The 18,659-nt window shown below is 44.0% G+C and overlaps 1 protein-coding gene across 4 annotated transcripts in view; it reads right to left on the reverse strand.

Annotated features, from left to right (window-relative positions):
- Positions 1-18,659, reverse strand: part of EPB41L4B (erythrocyte membrane protein band 4.1 like 4B) — a 141,803-nt gene that overhangs the window by 17,280 nt on the left and 105,864 nt on the right. For 3 of the 4 annotated variants that reach the window (XM_040237367.1, XM_040237360.1, XM_040237349.1), the window contains exons 18-22: positions 17,462-17,587; positions 16,497-16,564; positions 13,310-13,408; positions 6,996-7,185; positions 4,945-5,022 (exon numbers count right to left, since the gene is read on the reverse strand). In XM_040237367.1, the coding sequence (XP_040093301.1) occupies positions 4,945-5,022; positions 6,996-7,185; positions 13,310-13,408; positions 16,497-16,564; positions 17,462-17,587 (561 nt within the window). The remainder of the gene's footprint in view (positions 1-4,944; positions 5,023-6,995; positions 7,186-13,309; positions 13,409-16,496; positions 16,565-17,461; positions 17,588-18,659) is intronic. The other variant, XM_040237352.1, reaches the window with a different exon arrangement.

Here is an 18,659-nt window from a genome sequence, read left to right on the forward strand (position 1 = left end):
AGCCTTGCTGCTTAGCTGGAAGGTACCAAGCATTGTGAGAAAACGCCATGTCACTTGGGATCCTGGGTTCCCCAGTTTTGTTGTTGTTTAGTTGCTGAGTCATGTCCGACTCTTTGCGACCCCACGGACTGTGGCCCGCTAGGCCCCTCTGTCCGTGGGATTTCCCAAGCAAGAGTCCTGGAGTGGGTTCCCATGTCCCTGTTACCCAGCCCCAGGGCTAAACAGTGCCATGCACCCAGCAGAGATCTGACAGCTTGTACTAGTGAGGATGAGGACGGTGAGGAGAGAAAGCTCTGATGTTAGGAGAGTCACTGACAGGGTTAGTGTGAGTCTTAGGAAAGAACCATTCACTCCAGAGAACAAATACATGTATCTTTTAGCTCAAGAGCATTTTCTTAAGTCATTGGTATGATCCTGCCATGATGGATCAAGGACAGCCTCTGGGAAAGTTTCACTGAAAAATTATCAAGAACGTTGCAGCCTTCTTTTTCATCTCCAGAAGGATCTAATGCCATCCATAGAGAGTGCAGTCCTAGACAATCGCCAAGGGGCTTTTACAGCCATATTCCCAATGGCCTTCAACACAGCCTTGTTTTACTATTCTGATGTGGGAGAGGCAGAAATGACACTTGCAAAGCCTAAGTCCATGGGTCTAGACCCTCTTGGCCATTGTTTCTAAGTCCATTTTTCAGAAACAGGGACATCCACATTAGTCACCTGCAGTTAAGCTTTACCAGCCTACTTAAAATCTCCCCTTCTGGTCCTCAGGACAAATCCCATGCTCCATAGGACGCTATCTAAGGCACAAATCACCAGGAAACAGGGACATTCTGCCTTGAGGCCAAAATGTGTATTGGCCACCAGAGTCTGAAGTGAAGATTATAATGGATGACCTATTTGCCTAGCATCGGATTTACTGGTAAAGAAATGTTGGTCCATTCCACAAGCATCTCTGACCTCTCTAAATGGAGATTTAGAACTCGGATTTTTAAATGCATCTGAGTAGATTTAAACAAAAGAACATCCTTGAGGTTCCCACACTTCTGACTCGTAGTAAATGAACAAGAAATAAGATAACACGTGTAATAGGATACTACTCTGAAATACCATTTATATTTTCTCCTGGTATTTCTTTCCCTCCTAGGGTCTTTTCTACACTCACACAGCTAGGTTCTGAGTGGCTTCTGAGTTTCAAAATCTGACGTTTTGGGGGAATAGAAAGGTTTAGGTATAAATAAATGATGGTTAAAATGTGTAAGCTTTCAAAAGAGATTGCCAGCTTGAGGATACGTGAGAAAATTCACAGGGGAAGGGAGGAGGGGTAGACATGAGTGAGTGCTGAGCAAAGGGGCTCTGTGCCCCCTCACTTCCTAATGGAGGCTGGGGGACAAGGATGAAAGAGCAGAGGGGAGTGACATTACTGATGCATTTTGAGTTGGCGCTGCCTGAGCTGCTGGTCCTGTGCCAAGATGCTTCAAAGCCTTATTAAGAATGTTTGGATCCCCATGAAGACCTACTATACCCAAGTTTACCAGATGTGGGTAGGAATGGGATTGATGGGCTTCATCATTTATAACATCAAGAGTGCTGATAAAAGAAGTAAAGCCTTGGAAGCTTCAAGTCCTACACCTGCTCATGGTTATCACTAACCAGCTTTCCTTGGACGAGATGTCTGTCTGACTGTGTTATGGGACATTGTGGTGACTTGCAGCAATGCCACTGCCCTCGGGCATGAATAAATGTACCTGTAAGACTCCTCCTCAAAAAATAAAATAAAAGAGCAGAGGGGACCTGCGCCCTAGCAGAGAGGTCCACATCCCAGAAACTCTGTGATCTCCATCATACAAAAGGGGTCAGAATAAAGCAGAGGGTGTCCCAGATGTACCAGCCAACAGGTGACTTCACAAACTAAAGAGACTTCCCTCACTTCCCCTGTGCCCTGATGAACATGGACACAACCCCCGGGAGACTGGAAGAGGCACCCAATTTGACTTGAGATTAAGCTTTAGCCTCCTGCTAGAATGAGGGTCAGAATAAAAACTAAGTTATTGAGACAAATGGAAAACCAACTCTTCTGACCCCCAACCCAGGGCCCGTTCTGGGCCCTACACAGCCTTCCTTTGGCTGAACCATCTCCTCCCTGACCCATGAACCCCTGATTGATGTTCCCTGACCCAGAGGGGACCCAGATCCTGACTGGCTCTGCAGTTGGGTGAGTGGTTCCTGAAGTGTGAGGATCAGGGAGGGACAAGCCCCCAAGAGAAAGCATCAGAGAGTCAGGAGGTGTGGGTGTTAATGGTCTTTTTTACCTAGGGAGGCAAGCTAGTGTGACTGACCTGGAGTAGATAGGATGATGCAGCCCAAGGTCAACACGACTCGTGTGTCCATACGCCCTCCCTCCACCTCCCCTCACTCTACCAACACCCACACCCCCGTGCACAGCAGATGAGAATGCCAGATGGAGAGTGGGTGCTGTCTGTACTCACAGGCCTTCTTCCCTTCCATCCCCACGCCCCCATGCTTCCCTCCCAGGCAGAAACTCTTATCTGACCGCAGAGTCTTCGATGCAGATTCCAGGAATGGGCGGACAAGAAAGCTGCAGAGGCTGCAGGACCTGGATGACTACACTGAGCCACACAACCAAAGAGCCGGAGGTTAGAGAAGAGAAGATTTGGGAAAATGAGGGGGAAATGCTGTAAGAGTGAAGCTGGAAAGCATGTGTTTGTGGCAAGTTTGAGGATGCAAGTCCTTAGGGCAGTGCATGGTATAAGAGAATTAAGAAAGAAGCAAAAAGAGATTTGAGAAGTGTTACTGGGAGGTGTTCATTTAATCTTCTTTCATTATTTTGAGAGATGCCAGTTAAAGATTGAATTTTTTTTTTTTTCATGGCTCTTTGGACCATACTTCATTCTATGCAGAGACTGGATCATAAGGGTCAAAAGTCATAAGGGTTAAACTAGCTCCAACAGTGTCTTGGTTTAATGACGTTCAGAAAATCTGTCCTGCTCCTCTCTTGCCAGCTCCCTGTCCTTCCAGCTCTAGCCCAAGGAGCCAGGGTAGTGATGTGGCTTTAGGAGGTTTGTCCAGTCTCAGACCACAAGTCTAGTCTTTCCTTGGCTATCCTAGGAGTTACAGATACCACGCCTCTCCATCACCCCAGCAACAGGGCAGAGAGGGCTCCAGTTCCTATTTCTGGGATGGTGGGAGGAACAGATGGAGAAGATGGAAGTAAGAGGACCAGACTAAGGTAGAAGCAGGCAGCGGGAGCCCCTCTTCCTCTCTAGGACCCTTTATCACTCTCAGAGCTAGGACTCTGAACTGAAGTAAAACCAGAAATACCAGCCCTCCGGCACACCTAGCGTGTGTATGTGCTTTGTGAACATGTACCTGTGCCTCAAATTTGCACAAACAAGACAAAGATGCTTCATCTTGAGAACAGATACTCCCTGCCGACGCCAGCTGTGAAGTGAGTAGCTGTGTCTCGTCCCACGGCTGGGCAGTGCAGCACCTGGATCCTATTTCAGAGCTCTGTCAGAGCTGCCCAGAGACGCAGGCAGAGTGTCCTGGGGACAGGGAGTAAGCTCCCTGTTGGTTACCCTATCTTGGCAATCTGTCTAACAAGAAGGGCATGAGTTACCAGCTCCATGTTCTTGAACATGGGAAGGAAGTAACTCTGCAGGTTCCTGAGCTGGGCATCACCGATGGTCAGTTCTCAGCTCGTTATCGGAAGGAGCTGACTCAAAGCTCTCAGACAGTACCAGCTCACCAGATGAGATGCACAGTTGCAGAAATCACAAGTGATTTCCTTGTGCTAGCCAAGGTAGGAACAGTGATCATTCCTAAAGCCTGCACAGCATTTGGCCTCATATGTCCCCTCTTGAAAGCTGCCCAGAAAACCTGCCCATCCAGGGCACCCTCATCCAACTAGCCTGTTCTGAATGACGTGCCACCTGGCTTCTCCCCAAGCATCCTGCACATGGCTCTCCTATGGATTCTGACCCTTTATCAACCAGAGCCCCTCCAGCCTCCAGCTGCCCTATTCACTCCCAGAGCCTCGCACACAGCCAGACACACAGATCAGTTCTCGGGAGACAGTTTTTCACTTGGCTCATATTTTGACTCACAGGCCAAATTTGCCAACCATGATTTATGCTCCAGTACTCTTGGGTATCAGGCTAAGCCCAGCCGAAGATATATCCAATCTTGCCTGTGTCGTCTAGTGATATTAACAATATCTTATACACATTTATGTTGCTTTCTACGTGAGGCTCTTTCTCTTGTGTGATCCTCATCATACTCTTAGGCAAGCAGGGCAAACAACGACATCCTTATTGGACAGAAGATGGGGCAGCAATCATCCAGTGGCCAGGATCTTAAGGTGAGGAGCAGAGACTGGAGCTAGTTCTGATCTGCATGACTCCTGGTCCAGTGCTCGCTCCCCCAAATGGCTTTCCCTCCTGCAGGAATCCCATCCCTAAGGAGAGACCTATCTGCAGAGGATATAGAATGGTAGGGAGGCACAAGGGGCCTGGAAAGCCAAGGTGAGGCCCTGAGCTGGTGCTTTAGGCCAGAGCATGTTGTTGGAAGAGACAGCAAGAGATGTCCTATGGCAGGCATGCGGGGCGCAGCCTGGGAAGCTAAGAACCCGAGCCTCAGGCGTGGAGGAGCCCTACGATGTTCACGGATCAGCAGACAGGTGGGGTGGGGCTCCTGTTGCCGCCCTCAGAGGAAAGGGGATACCGCCCTCCCTCAGGGGCTCTGGGAGGTGGAGGGACCCCTGACGCCTGAACCCTGGAAGAAAGCTGACCCTGAGCCTCCAGGCTGTGAGCAGGACCAGAGGGACAGCCTTCCCCTCGGTGATGCCCACCTCCATCCATCCGTCCCACTGCCAAGACATGTCTACGGTCTGCAGCTTTTCTGGTTTTAGCAAAATGGAAAGTTTACCAGAGGAGTGGCTTCCGTGAAATCCATCAGGAGATCCCCCGGCTCCAAGGTAAAGGCACCTCCGCGGTTAGAGGGGCTCTACAGAGGCAGACAAAAACATCCCAGTTAGGGGTGGGAGGGAGGCGCACAAGAGAGGGGATGTATGTATACATATAGCTGATTCACGTTGTTATACAGCAGAAATCAACACAACATTGTAAAGCAATGATCCTCCAATTAAAAAATAAAAACAATCGGAAAACAGAAATATCCCAGTGAGTGCTGGCTCTTGACTGACCATGGAATTTCATGAGAAAATACAGGTGTTCCCTACCTCTCTCCTCCCCTCACTTGCTAGCACTGAACTCATTATTACACCAACCCCGCCTTCACGGTTCTCTTGCTCAGCAGGGTACAAAATATTGAGACCAAACCCCAGTTTTTCTGACATCTTCATGGGTAGAAACAGGTTATAGGGAGGGGGACTGTCTTTTTTGAAGCTGCAAACAATTTTTCTTAAATGCTCTGAGTGCTCTTTGACTGGCCTTTGGGGGAAAAAATACTTCAAAGAGTCCTTTGAATATATAAAGAGAAAGAAAAGACCCCATCTTGGATCCAGGGGGCCAAGACCTCAAGAAGCTAAACTCATCTGCACAATAGTGAAGAAAAGCTTTCTGGTGGGAGGGTGGGATCTTTCATTTTTTGGAAAAATTTTTTCTGTCTTGCCCTGGAGTCTCAGCAGCATGGGGGCCTTGAAGCCCTATATGGGAAAAAATAAGTCTCAAATCTCATTAACTTGGTGCAAGCAGAGCCCTAAGGAGAGAGCTGGCCAGGAGAGGGAGCCCTGTGGCCTCTGACAGGATGCTGACTGCATCTCCAACCCAGGTCCCTTCTGTTTCGTAAATGTGTTCACGTGGTTTTAACTACGGCCTGGGACCGTAGAGAGGACCCTGTGTCCGCACTTGGGACAAAGCAGTGCTGGGACTTGGCATAGTGGAGTTAACCCGACTCCAGTTCCCAGGAGGTGATCTACAGAAAAGCAGGGAGCCTCGGTCTGGGCCAGTCACAGGCTGAGGGGGTCCAGCCAGGATTCTGTTGAGGAACATGGAGATATTCCCAGAGACCCCCAGTAACGGAGACCCTGAAAGACTGCCCGAGGCATGCGGGATGTGCCTGGACTGTTGTTACTCTGATGTTACTGGGAATCGTGCTCCCTGGAGCCGCAGAAGCCTCAGGCATCCTGTTTGCACAAGCACTTTAATCTCCATTGGACTCATGGGTTGAGCAGGGTAGTAGATTTTACTTCCATTTTTGGGAAGAAGAAACTGAGGCTCAGAGAAACAAGGTCCATGGAGTGACTGCTAATTTAAAGCAGCCACAGGTATTTCAAAGGAGCAACTGAGAATAGACTCTGTGGCTCTGGTCTTGCTTTGGGGGGCCCCGCCTCATGCACACAGCATTCCTCAGTGGGGTCCAGGGACCAAGCAACATTTGACCCAGCATTTGCTTGGAGAGCAAGACCAATCGCTGAAGAGTGACTGCAACCAAGCATCACTCAAAGAAAACCAAGAGAAATGTCTTGTGTAAGACCTTTGTCAGCCCATTCACACCACTGGCAATTTCCTGAAATTTCAAGCCGACAGATAGAATATTGATCAATTTCAAACTATCAACACAGGCTATCTCCCATAAGGAACGAGATGGGGACACTTCTAGGTTTTTTCTTCTCCAGATTTTCCATTTTGGTGGGTAAAAAGCCATATCTCACTTTCTGTCTTCACAGTGGAGTAATAGCGTTCACAGGGATGATATTTTAAAACCAAAACTGCCCTCAGAAATCTCTTAAATTTCCCTTTAAGTACAGAACACATGCTTTTATATGATACTATTTGTCTCTCATACATGGTTATCTTTCAGGGACGGATTATATTAAAAAAAACATGTGGTTGTTACTGTTGTTTTAGGAGCACCCAGAGTTGATGACACAAAGCTCAAGCGCACACAGATGCCACACACTGAATTTATGCAGACACTGCAGTGAGTAGAGCTCCTCCTCAGGGCCTCTCCCGTACCTTGGCCCCTGGGGACAGCTGGCCCTTGCCTTCTGAGTCCTGAGGCGAGCTGATCTTGTGAACTTTGGGGGACAGCAGCGGCACTGAGGCTTGTGTGGTGGTGGCGGTGGTGGTAGCTGCGGTTGCAGTTGTGGTTGCTCCCACTGCCTCGGCCAGGTCTGGAGGGAGGTCGTCTTCATCACTGCGGTTACTAAAAGCACATGAAGCTCTGCTCATTACAATAATAAACAGGCCGTGGGGAGTGGAGGTAGGTGGGGAGGGCTGGGACAGCTAGGCTGGGGGTTGGGGTCTCCCCAGATGTCTACCAGATGTCCAGCTTACGGGAGCCAATATATCGACCTTTAGCCAAAGCAAATTTGGGCTGGATTTTCTGTCACTTGCCAAGGGATGAAAAACAAATTTTAATATAAAAATATAACATAATAATTATCATGTTATCCATTTGTAAGCATATAATTCAGTGGCTTAGACATTCACAATGTTGGATAGCAATTACTTTATTTATACCCTAGACTTTTCTATCATCCCAACAGCAACTCTGTACTCGTCAGACAATATCTCCCCATGGTCCCCTCCCTGAAGTCCCTGGTAATGTTTGTTCTGCTACTGGGGCTCAGAGTGGGCCACCCCCAAATATGCCACAGTAGCATATTGATTTTTTATTCGGATAGAGTTTTTAATTTTAATAAAACTATATGGAGAAAAAACTTAATACATTTTTTATATAGCATTTTTTGAAGACCCTGAAGGAAAGATTGAATTACCACCATCACTGAAAACTTATTTCTGGAAATGTCCACAGGATTTTTTAATTAATCAGATAAGAGATATTTTTACCATTAAATAAAATATGTATTCACTATGAGATATAATATCCTAGTTATGAAAATTTGCATTTTAGAAACAATTTAGGGTAATTTTGTCCTTTGGCATTTAGTCAGAAAGAGTAATGACTTTTGGCATTTAAATCAGAAATAAATATTTATCAATATAGTTTGTACTCCCTACCTTGTGTGTTCAGTGTTTCTTTTCAAAATAGCAGTTATGTGGGGATAAGAAAACTTACTGGTACCGAGGTACATAAATTTCAACGTGAGGATTTCAGTATGACTTCGAGGGTTTTGTAAGAGAAATATTTGCATTTTTGTGCTTCTTTTCCCCTTCAAAGAGTGCTTATAAGTACAGTCTGGAAAATGGGAAGTAGAAGAGCAATGATCTTAGGATGCACGTGATAAAATGATTAGGGAGAAGACAAGGGAATAAGCAGAAAATTGAAAATAAAGATTTCATGAGAGGTTGAAAAATGTATATATATAGTTTGTACTGGCTTCCAAGAGAATATTGAAATTCTGCTGCAGGTCTCAAGTTTTCTTCTTCTCTTCATAATGTCAAATTATAACGTAAAGTATTGCAAAAAGTTGTTCCTTAATTTCTGACAGACTTTCTCCTTTCAGCTTGTTATGTGGTATAAAGGTCTGTCATATTGATTATTTTGAATTAAGTTACTTAAGAAATGGCCACCAGCACTCTGACCCTCCTCTCTGTCTCCCTGAAAGCAGGATATAAATCTCTCACGTGAAAGGTGTACTCCCTATAGTAGGCAGAAAAAAAAGTGAAACTCCTTGCGACCCCATGGACTATAGCCTACTACGCTCCTTCGTCCATGGTATTTTCCAGGCAAGATTACTGGAGTGCGTTGCCATTTCCTGGCAGAAAGACCCCTTTATCACAGAGATAGGGAATTTAGGCCAAGAAGCCTATATAAACAAACCTTGCTACTTCTTTAAGTTACTACCCCAAGTCCAAACTGTTTATATTCTTCACTAATTGAGCACCCGATACCTAAGTTTCTTTATCCTGTCAATTGCTTACAAATTTTTTTATTTCTTTGTCTAAAAAGTACAAAAGCTGCCTGCTTTGGCCACTTCTTAAGTGCTATTTCTATGAGATATCCATGTGCATGAATTAAAATTTGTTTCCTGTTCTCCTAATGACCTGTCTTCTTATTTTATTATTAGTCTGGACACAAGAACTCAGAAAGGGAAAAGGGGAAATTTTACACCTCTCCTCAACATGGTTTTCTGTCTGAATGAATGTGACTACTCTAGGTACCTCATATAAATGAAATTATATAGTAAATTCTTCTCTGTATCTGGGTTTGTTTTTTTTTTTTTTACTATAATGTTTTCAAGATCTATCCATGTTGTAGCATAAGTCAAAGTTTCATTCCTTTTTATGGTTGAATAATATTCCATTGTATAGATAGATTATATTTTGTTTATCCCTTCATCTGTTGATGGATACTTGGGTTGTTTCTGAAATTTAGCTATTGTTATGAACGTGGTGTGCAAACATCTGTTTGAATCTCTGCTTTCAACTCTTTTGGATTGGAATTCTACCTAGGAGGGGAATTGGTGAGTTGTATAGTAGTTCTATGTTTAACATTTTGAGAACCACCAAACCAAGGGATGTTATTCTGAGTAGCCTCCCATAGAAGGGTAAATATAAGAGCTGTAGAAACCTACTGTTTTGAATGAAAGACTCCTCTTATGGTCTAACAGCAACTGTCCCTTTGGTGATAAACTGGTTATAAAGGAGGAGTTGGGCATAATTGTCTTGGGGCCAAGTAGTTCTGATTTTAGACCCTCTCTGATCAAACGGGATGACCCATGATGGAAAGGACACTGGACAGGAAGTCATCATGAGGGAGGAAAAGTCTGGACTGGCACCCGGGGCTCATCTCCAGAGCCTGAATTTATGGGGAAGGCTTGACTTCTCACAAGGTATGCCAAGGCTGGAAGCCTTTCTGATCTGATCATCCTGGCAAAGAGAAGCACCATCAATCGTCCACTCTTGGCATGGACAGTATTTTCTTAAACTTACAGAAATTAGGACAGGTTCCCTATTGCCTGCTGCCAACCAGATTCCTGCCTGTGCAGGAAAGTGCTAAACCAGCGAGACCCAGTTGCCTGAACCCTGTACATTCCAAAGGAAACACTGGTCATTGACAAGCTCCTGAGAGAACCCCTGGACCCTTGGGATATCCTGCTGAATAAGTGGCTTAGCATACCTAAGGTCTTGGGCCATGCCAGATAGCTTATGTTATCAATGTGATATATGATGAACACATGTTATCTAAAGTCTATTCATGAAACATTTTAATAAGTAAAGTTTTACATATGGTATGATTCTTTTCTTTGAAATGATTCCTTTCTGTTTTAAAGAAAGGCATAGAAAAATGTCTAGAGTATTAGTCATAAAGGTGAACATTGGTTATTTTTGATGGTATGATTCTAGGGGATTAGTTTAATTTCTCTTTGGATTTTTTTGTCTTGCCTGAATAGTTTCAGATTTTTACACTATGTTTACTTTTACCTTTTTTAAAAAAGACTTTTTTAATGTCGATCATTTTTAAAGTCTTTTTTGATTTTGTTACAATATTGCTTCTATTTCATGCTTGGTTTTCTGGCTGCAAGGCATGTGAGATCTTAGCTTCCCTACCAGGGATCGAATCCACACCCCCTGCATAGGAAGGCAAAATCTAAACCACAGGGAAGTCCCTACACTATATCTAAATAAATAGTAAAGTTCAATTTATGGGGGAAAACTAAGCAGATCATCCTTTTCTAAACATACCAGCTGATCTCAATATATACTTTTACCTGCCTTAAACTCTTTGCAGAGTTTAATTCCTTCACTCTAAACACAGCAGTCACACTTTTCCTCCCTATGTCGTATTTCGAGAAAAGAACACAGCTGAGATTTTTGTTTATATCCTAAAAAGCGGCAGTTTGAAAACCTATTCAGAGAACCTAAATATCATGATGCTTTGATGAAGTAGCCTAAAACCCAAACAAGCACATGTAATTCTGACCTCTTAACTAGGAATACTGTAACCACTAAAAAAGGCACACACCTCCCCACATGTCAAAAAGAATGATGCAGAATTATTTTTCAGGGAATGAGAAATCTTAATTTTTCCAATCTACATCCCTTAACCATGTGTTTATTAACTTCATCAATATCTGTGAGTGGAAGAGATGAGTAAAGTAGTGGTAACTAGTGTTGACAATACAAGAACTATTTATGGGATGAAAATGCAAAACTGGGAACATCCCATCTGTTAATTTTGCTATTTACTACTAATGGGGAAAACAGTGCCATTCTTTGATTTTCAAACCAGAATACTTTGGGGTATCTTATGAAATACACAAGAAATCAGAGGTTCAGAAAGGGTTTCCTTAAAAGAGGCAATTTGGTGAATTAGTTAAATTTTCTTTCCTTCCAGGCTATGTAATAGTCATTGTTTCCAACATGATTACATATCCTGAATGGGTGATAATAACATTTTGAATTTCGAAATGTAAAATGAAAGGCTAATCTTGCCAGCTTTATCCTCTGGGAAGCAGATTTTTCATTGGTTAATCTGTCTCCCAGAGATCATTAGGAATGTTAATCATTTGAAGCTTTCTCATGTTGACTTTCCTAGGAAATACAGCTGCTATATGGTCCAGAAGTTTCTACTAAGGCTAATGAGGTGGAATGTGTCTGTCCTGAAATAGCCCCGCTTCTCCTTTTTACAAGGTGCAAGTGGCAGGCCAGAGGTGACTGCTGGAGAACTGCAGCTGCAGTTTGCTCCTTGTCCTATACATTGTAGTCTTGGTACCTCCTAAACTTGACCTTTTTAGAGGCTTCAGGTGCATAATAAGAAAGCAACAGGAACTAGCTCATCCTTCAGCCAGGTCCCTTGCTAGGGCTTACCCACATTATCTTATGTTTACCCTCACAAAATCTTTGTCCATTTTACAGATTACAGAGAGATTCAAAGAGTAATTTTCCCAAGAGTTTATGACAGTAAACAAGAAGCCTTTCTAACTCCAGAGCCCCGTGCTTTGCACTGCACCCAAAGATCCCCTTGCAGCTCTCTGACCAATTATATATCCAGACATGATACCTGGGCCATAGCTGAGGTCAAGAAATGGGAACAACCATTGTGATTTTACTAATGTACCACCACATTTAACTGCAGCATTTACCTGCCCTCTTTGGATTAAAATTATTTACAATCTATCTTTCCCTCTCATAAATTTAAGTCCTTGCATGGGAATTGTCAAAGTTACTTTGTTCTTCCCTCACAGTCCCTAGAATATTCCTGTGCACAAGGGAGTTAGGAAACTTTTGTTAAGTTCAACAGAACTGGACAGGTCCTGGTTCTGGTACACTTTGGAATATGGCTCCACCCACAGCAATATGGGCTTCTCCTGCAGGCATATGGGCTTCTTCTACAGGAATATGGTTCTTCCTACACAAATCTGTTGTTGTTGTTCAGTTACTAAGTCATGTCTGACTCTTTGCGACTCTATGGACTGTAGTATGCCAGCCTCCATAGGGGTCTCCAGGCAAGGATACTGGAGTAGGTTGCCATTTCCCTCTCCAAGGATCTTCTCAGACCAGGGATTGAACATGTCTCCTTCATTGGCAAGTGGATTCTTTACCACTGAGCCACCAGGAAATTCCTACAGGAATAGAGCTCTTCTTATTGCTCAGGGATCAGCTTTGGCTCTGTTGACAGACAGTGCTACCATTTCACTAAGACACAACGGAGACAGCATCCAACATACTCCCCATGTTCCTCCTGTGCTATCTGTGCCCCTGAGGAAGCTCCTCCTCTTAAGTGTGGGCTGGTTCTGGTGACTTGCTTCTAATGAAGAGAATAGGGCAAAAGTGATGAAATGTCATGTGTGAGGTTAGGTTATAAAAGGCTGTAATGTTGCCTTCCTAGAAGTCTTTCTGGCTCTTCTTGTGTATTTTCTCAGAGAAAGTGGAAGAGGTCTACATGTTTAGGAACTAAAGGCAACCTCCAGTCAAAAGCCAGCAAGGAATGATGTCCTCAGTCCAACAGTCCTCAAGGAATTGAGTTCTGCCCCACACTGTATGAGTGAGCATTCAGATGAGACTGCAGCCCTTGCCAATATCTCGAGGGCAGCCTTAACAGATACTCTGACCCAGAAGACTCAGCTAAGCCATGCCTGGACCCCAACCCAAAGAAACTGTGAGAAAATAACCGCAGACTGTCTTAAGCCACTAAATCTTGTAGTAATTTGTTCTAAAGCAGTCAATAAAGACTGCCTATGGCCCCCGTGTCATGCTTTCAGGGACAAAGATCCAGCACCATTATGACTTATATTGGAAAATAGACTGTATTTTTGAGGTGGTCCTTTGGGAGGGGTGTGAAGGGCTAAGAAGCATTTACAACTGGACATTTGGCATCACCTTTGTTGTTATAATTGAAAAACTTGCAGCATGGAACTCACAAACTGTATTGTCTTGTTAACTTCCGCACTCGGGGAGGCTTGATCTCCGGCTTTTCCATAGCTGGTTGTGTAGTTTCCACACGTATAGGAATAGGACTTCTAGAGACAGATCAGAAAAACACAACACCACCAACAAAGAGGTTTATGGTCTGGTTTTGACAGTAGGGACTGCTTTCTCAGTTAATTTATACCTTACTAACACTGATAGTCAAGATGGCCATTTCTTTCCTCCTCTTCACTCTACCTATTACATATAATTATTTAAAAATGCCACAGAAAAGCCAAAATAAAAAAATTATAAGGAGGAAAATACAGCAAGCAGGAACTGAACATGATTGGGGTATCACATGAAATTTCTCTGCCCAAAACACTCCCTTCCCAATATTAGGTTTTTGTTCATAACCAGGTTTTGCCAGTGAAACAAGTAAAGGGAAACCTGTGGATAGCCTATTTTTGCTTCCAAGTAAGTAATCTTGTATCTATGTTATTTTAAACATAACAGAGAATACATTTTTTAAATAGATAAAGAATGATAGAGTAGTTCATATAAAAAATATATAATCAGGAGACCTTTAGGACTCACTCTAAAACATTTTAATTCTATGTCCAGATTAAAATGTTAAAAATTGTTTCATTTTTATATTAGAAAACAACGCAGTTAACCAATGGGATTACTCCTAACTGTGATTTTAAGGAAAAGTTTTGACACATTTTTATGATTGAGTGATTTCACTTAAAAAAAAAACCCCAGTAATTACTTTCTGGGACCAATGGACATCAAAACAAACTGAGATTCTCAGCAAGAGACTTCTAGTAAGTCAGTTAACAAGTCTGGGCCTCCATCTTCCCTTCTGCTGAGTGCCTAATTTGGTGGTGATAGGTATGTGGCCAGAGTGCAATAAATGTTAAAGAAACATAAATGAGCAAACATGAAATAGAATCAACGTATTCTAGGTTCATGACTTCCTCAAGCTGGCCCCCCAGAGGCAACTGAACGCAGTCCCTGGAAGAACTCAGGGGACCACATTACTCTGCTAGGGTGGAATGGGTGGTGTTTGGAAAGCTTCAAGCAGGGGTTTAGACTTAACCAGATGGAGGGAAGGTGGGAGACAGAGTGGAGACCCAGATCTGCTGATGGGTAAGGTAGAGTCAGCATCACTGATTCAATGGACATGAATCCAAGCAAGCACCGGGAGATAGTGAAGGACAGGGAAGCCTGGTGTGCTAGTCCACGGGGTCACAAAGAGTCAGACACAACTTAGCAACTGAACAACAACAAGGTAAAGTTCCAGGGGAAGATCAGGGGCTTGCGACTAGAGGGGAAACCAGGGGCCCCTGCATGAGGTGCCTCAAGCTGAGTTGTTTATATAAAGGCAAAGGCAGCCACTGAAGGTTTTTGGCAAGGGAATGGCATGGTCAGACTTGCATTTTAGAAAGGCCCTTAGAGCAACAAAGGATGCTGATGAGGACAAGCCAGACAGAGCATCTTAGAAAACTGTAGTAGTGCTTATCCAGGATGATAAATGGTGAGTGCTGGGGGTAGGCTGGGAAGAGGGTCATGATAAGGAGGGGATGGACATGGGAGATAATATGAAAATCAAATTGGCAGGACTTGGTGACCAATTACATGAGGGCACGAATAGGAGAAAGTCAAGGACTCCCAGGCATCAGATCTAAATAACAGGTAGGTATCAATGACTTTGGGGCTTCCCTGGTGGCTCATTGGTAACAAATCTGCCTGCTATGCAGGGGATGCAGGAGATATGGGTTCAATCCCTGGGTCAGGAAGATCCCCCAGAAGAGGGAATGGAAATCCACTCCAATATTCTTGCCTGGAGAATCCCATGGACTGAGGAGTCTGATGGCTACAGTCCATAGGGTTGCAAAGACTCGGACATGACTGAAGCGACTGGGCACACGTGCACACACACAGTGACATTAACCAAGATAGGAAGACTGATGAAATGAGCAGCAGGGTGGGGTTGGAAGAGATGAATTAAGGCTTCAAAAAGTCCAAGAGACAGCTGGGTATGTGTCTCTGGAGTAAGACAAATTTATACCAAGAAAATGGACTAGGCATCATAAGATAACATAGAGAAATATTCATTTTTATTTTTAGCATCAAGTATAAGAATTTCCCAGGGTAGTGTTTCCTAGATTACATAAGGTGTTTTTTTGAAATTCTTGTTTCTGGCCTTTCCCCACTACAACACCCCTACCCTCACCAAAACGGCCCTACCTCCCACCAAAGGATCTGAAATGTCTGGAGGAGGACTGTAGTTTTTGGTTTTAACAAGATACTGATGTAGTGTTCCTTGGACACATTTTAGGAAACTTTATCCTAGGGAGACCCCACCAGTGTTAGCAGACTGCCAAGGTATCCATGGGGCTGCCATGATCTATAGCTAGTTATTCACAGAGAGGTGAAGAGTGTCTACTTTCTATGAGATTAGGAAAGAACGGTTTTTCTCTGGGTTTGGGTTGGTGGTGGTCTGGAGGTTTTAAAGAACATCTGTGACTCTAGTACTTCCAGGGGCTCAGATAATGGACCAAGGGACGAGTGCTGAACTGAGCTGAGACAGTGAGCAGAAGCCAGGTCACGAAGGGCTTCCTCTGCTCTGTTAAGGAGTCCGGACTCCACCCTGACTTTAAACAGGGGACTGACGTGGTCAGGTCAACATGCCTGAGAAGCAACTCAAAGTGACCTGCTAATACAGCAGGTAGAAATATTAAAACAGAGTAAGTGGCATTTTTGAGACATAAAGGAAGTTGAGACAGTCTTTTTCCCTCTCTCTCTTCAGGCTCACATTCTCTCCGTTTTCTTTTTCTTCTCTGCTGCTGCGTTGCTTCAGTCGTGTCCGACTCTGTGCGACCCCATAGATGGCAGCCCACCAGGCTCCGCCATCCCTGGGATTCTCCAGGCAAGAACACTGGAGTGGGTTGCCATTTCCTTCTCCAATGCATGCAAGTGAAAAGTGAAAATGAAGTCACTGAGTCGTGTCCAACTCTCAGTGACCCCATGGACTGCAGCCCACCAGGCTCCTCCGTCCATGGGATTTTCCAACCAAAAGTACTGGAGTGGGGTGCCATTGCCTTCTACTTTATTATCAAATGCCCTCATGAGTAACATTTTGAGAATAATGTTGATGGTACTATTGTTTCCCCATTCAAATAAGAAGCAACAGACCTTACACTAGCGTCCTGAAGAGTGGATTTCTTATTAATATTTACAAACGGTGATTCCTCTTTTCCAACCTGCTAAAGAAAACAGGCAGGTTAGTCAAAACTTAATATCTTAGCACGCAAAAATGTTCCCAAGTGTCCTACATTCAAAGGATTATAGAAATGTGAAGGTGTATCAAAGAGGTAGGTCATCAAGTACTCAGTCAATAACCAGTTGTGTTTTTTCCGGTGTTTATTTAACAAAAAAAATATTTTCTTGAGTCATTCCCCATCTGGGGATTAACACTTAATCATTCAAATACAATCAATGCTTGCATTCATACTCTTATCGAGTTCCTGCTATGTGCCAGCTCAGGACTGAATGAGAAAAGGATGGTGTAGGAAAAGTCAAACCCATAGTTTAATTCCCTACCTCACATTTTTAGGTCAGGAGTAATAAGCAGCTCCATGCTCACATAGCACTTAGAGCCTTCAAAAGAGTTTAGAATCTGTCCTTTCAGATCAGTGTAACAAGCCTGGGAAGAGTCACGTCATATGATTTTGAAAGAAGCCTCGTCCTCCTCCGTCTAGTGAGTCCCACAAAGAAGTGTGTGGATGGAAGGACACCCACTCAGCCAGCCAGGCCGGCTGAGCTCACACTGGAGATCAACAGGAGATTTAGCAGCCAGCGGCCCTCAGATCCTCCACGGGGTACAAAGCTGGCCCTTTCACTTTCCCAACTATTACTGGGCTTTGGCCAAAACGTTCCTTCAGGTTTTGCTCTAAGATGTTATGAAAAACCCAAATGAACTTTTTGGCCAACCCAATAAACACTGGTTAATAACTCTTTATATAAAAGCTCTATTCACATAACAGATGTGGTTCCTATGTCGTGGCTGGACCCGACTGACACAGCAGTCCCAGAGCACCTCTTGTACACGTCACTGATGAAACCTTGCGACAGAAAACCAAAGGCTTGCAGGCACACACCTGGGCACTCACTCGGGATGCGTTCTCCAGCTGGGCCTTCAAAATGTTACACTTCACGTGATCAGCCACGGGGGATGGCAAAAGTGGAGTCTGAAGAGTCTTCTCAGGAACTTTTTTCTCTTCGGCCTGAGATGAACCAAAATACATGTCACAAATGGTAAACAAAGAACTAAAGAAACACATACATTAATCTTCCCCAACAATCATCACTGCAAATAACACAGAGACAAGTGTGCCACCAACTCCTTATGTTTGTACCAGTGCTTTTACTATTTGCCAAGGATTCACAAGCACATCCTCTCCTTCTCACGTGAAGCAGGGAGAGGAAGAGGTAGGAAGCTCATGAGTCACAGGACTGGGAAGGTCCAAGGAGACTCTTTCAGATTCATGCAGCCAGAGCCAGTGGCAGAACCAGGACTCAAACTCTGAGTCACATACTGTGACATGTAGGTATATATGTGTGTGTGTGAGTGCGTGTGTGTTCAGTTGCTCAGTTGTGTCTGACTCTTTGTGATCCCATGGTCTGTAGCCTATGAGGCTCCTCTATCCATGGGATTTCCCAGGCAAGAACACTGGAGTAGGTCGTCATTTTCTTCTCCAGGGGATCTTCTGTGACTTGTTAGTTCAAGGGTCGTTTGTATTTTTACAATAATCTTGCTGAAAACTGTGATTCTCAATAAGAAATCTGTACCTGTTGCCTCACTGTAGAGTGTCTCAGACGTCAATAATCTAGTACCACTTTTTTTTTTTTGCCATTTTTTAAAGAAAGGCAATGCCAAAGAATGCACCACACAATTGCACTCATCTCACACGCTAGCAAAGTAATGCTCAAAATTCTCCAAGCCAGGCTTCAGCAATACATGAACCGTGAACTTCCAGATGTTCAAGCTGGTTTTAGAAAAGGCAGAGGAACCAGAGATCAAATGGCCAACATCTGCTGGATCATGGAAAAAGCAAGAGTTCCAGAAAAACATCTATTTCTGCTTTATTGACTATGCCAAAGCCTTTGACTGTGTGGATCACAATAAACTGTGGACAATTCTGAAAGAGATGGGAATACCAGACCACCTGACCTGCCTCTTGAGAAACCTATATGCAGGTCAGGAGGCAACAGTTAGAACTGGACACGGAACAACAGACTGGTTCCAAATAGGAAAAGGAGTCCATCAAGGCTGTATATTGTCACCCTGCTTATTTA

The sequence above is a fragment of the Oryx dammah genome, unplaced genomic scaffold (genome assembly GCF_014754425.2).
Source record: "Oryx dammah isolate SB20612 unplaced genomic scaffold, SCBI_Odam_1.1 HiC_scaffold_1, whole genome shotgun sequence".
Lineage (NCBI taxonomy): Eukaryota > Metazoa > Chordata > Mammalia > Artiodactyla > Bovidae > Oryx > Oryx dammah.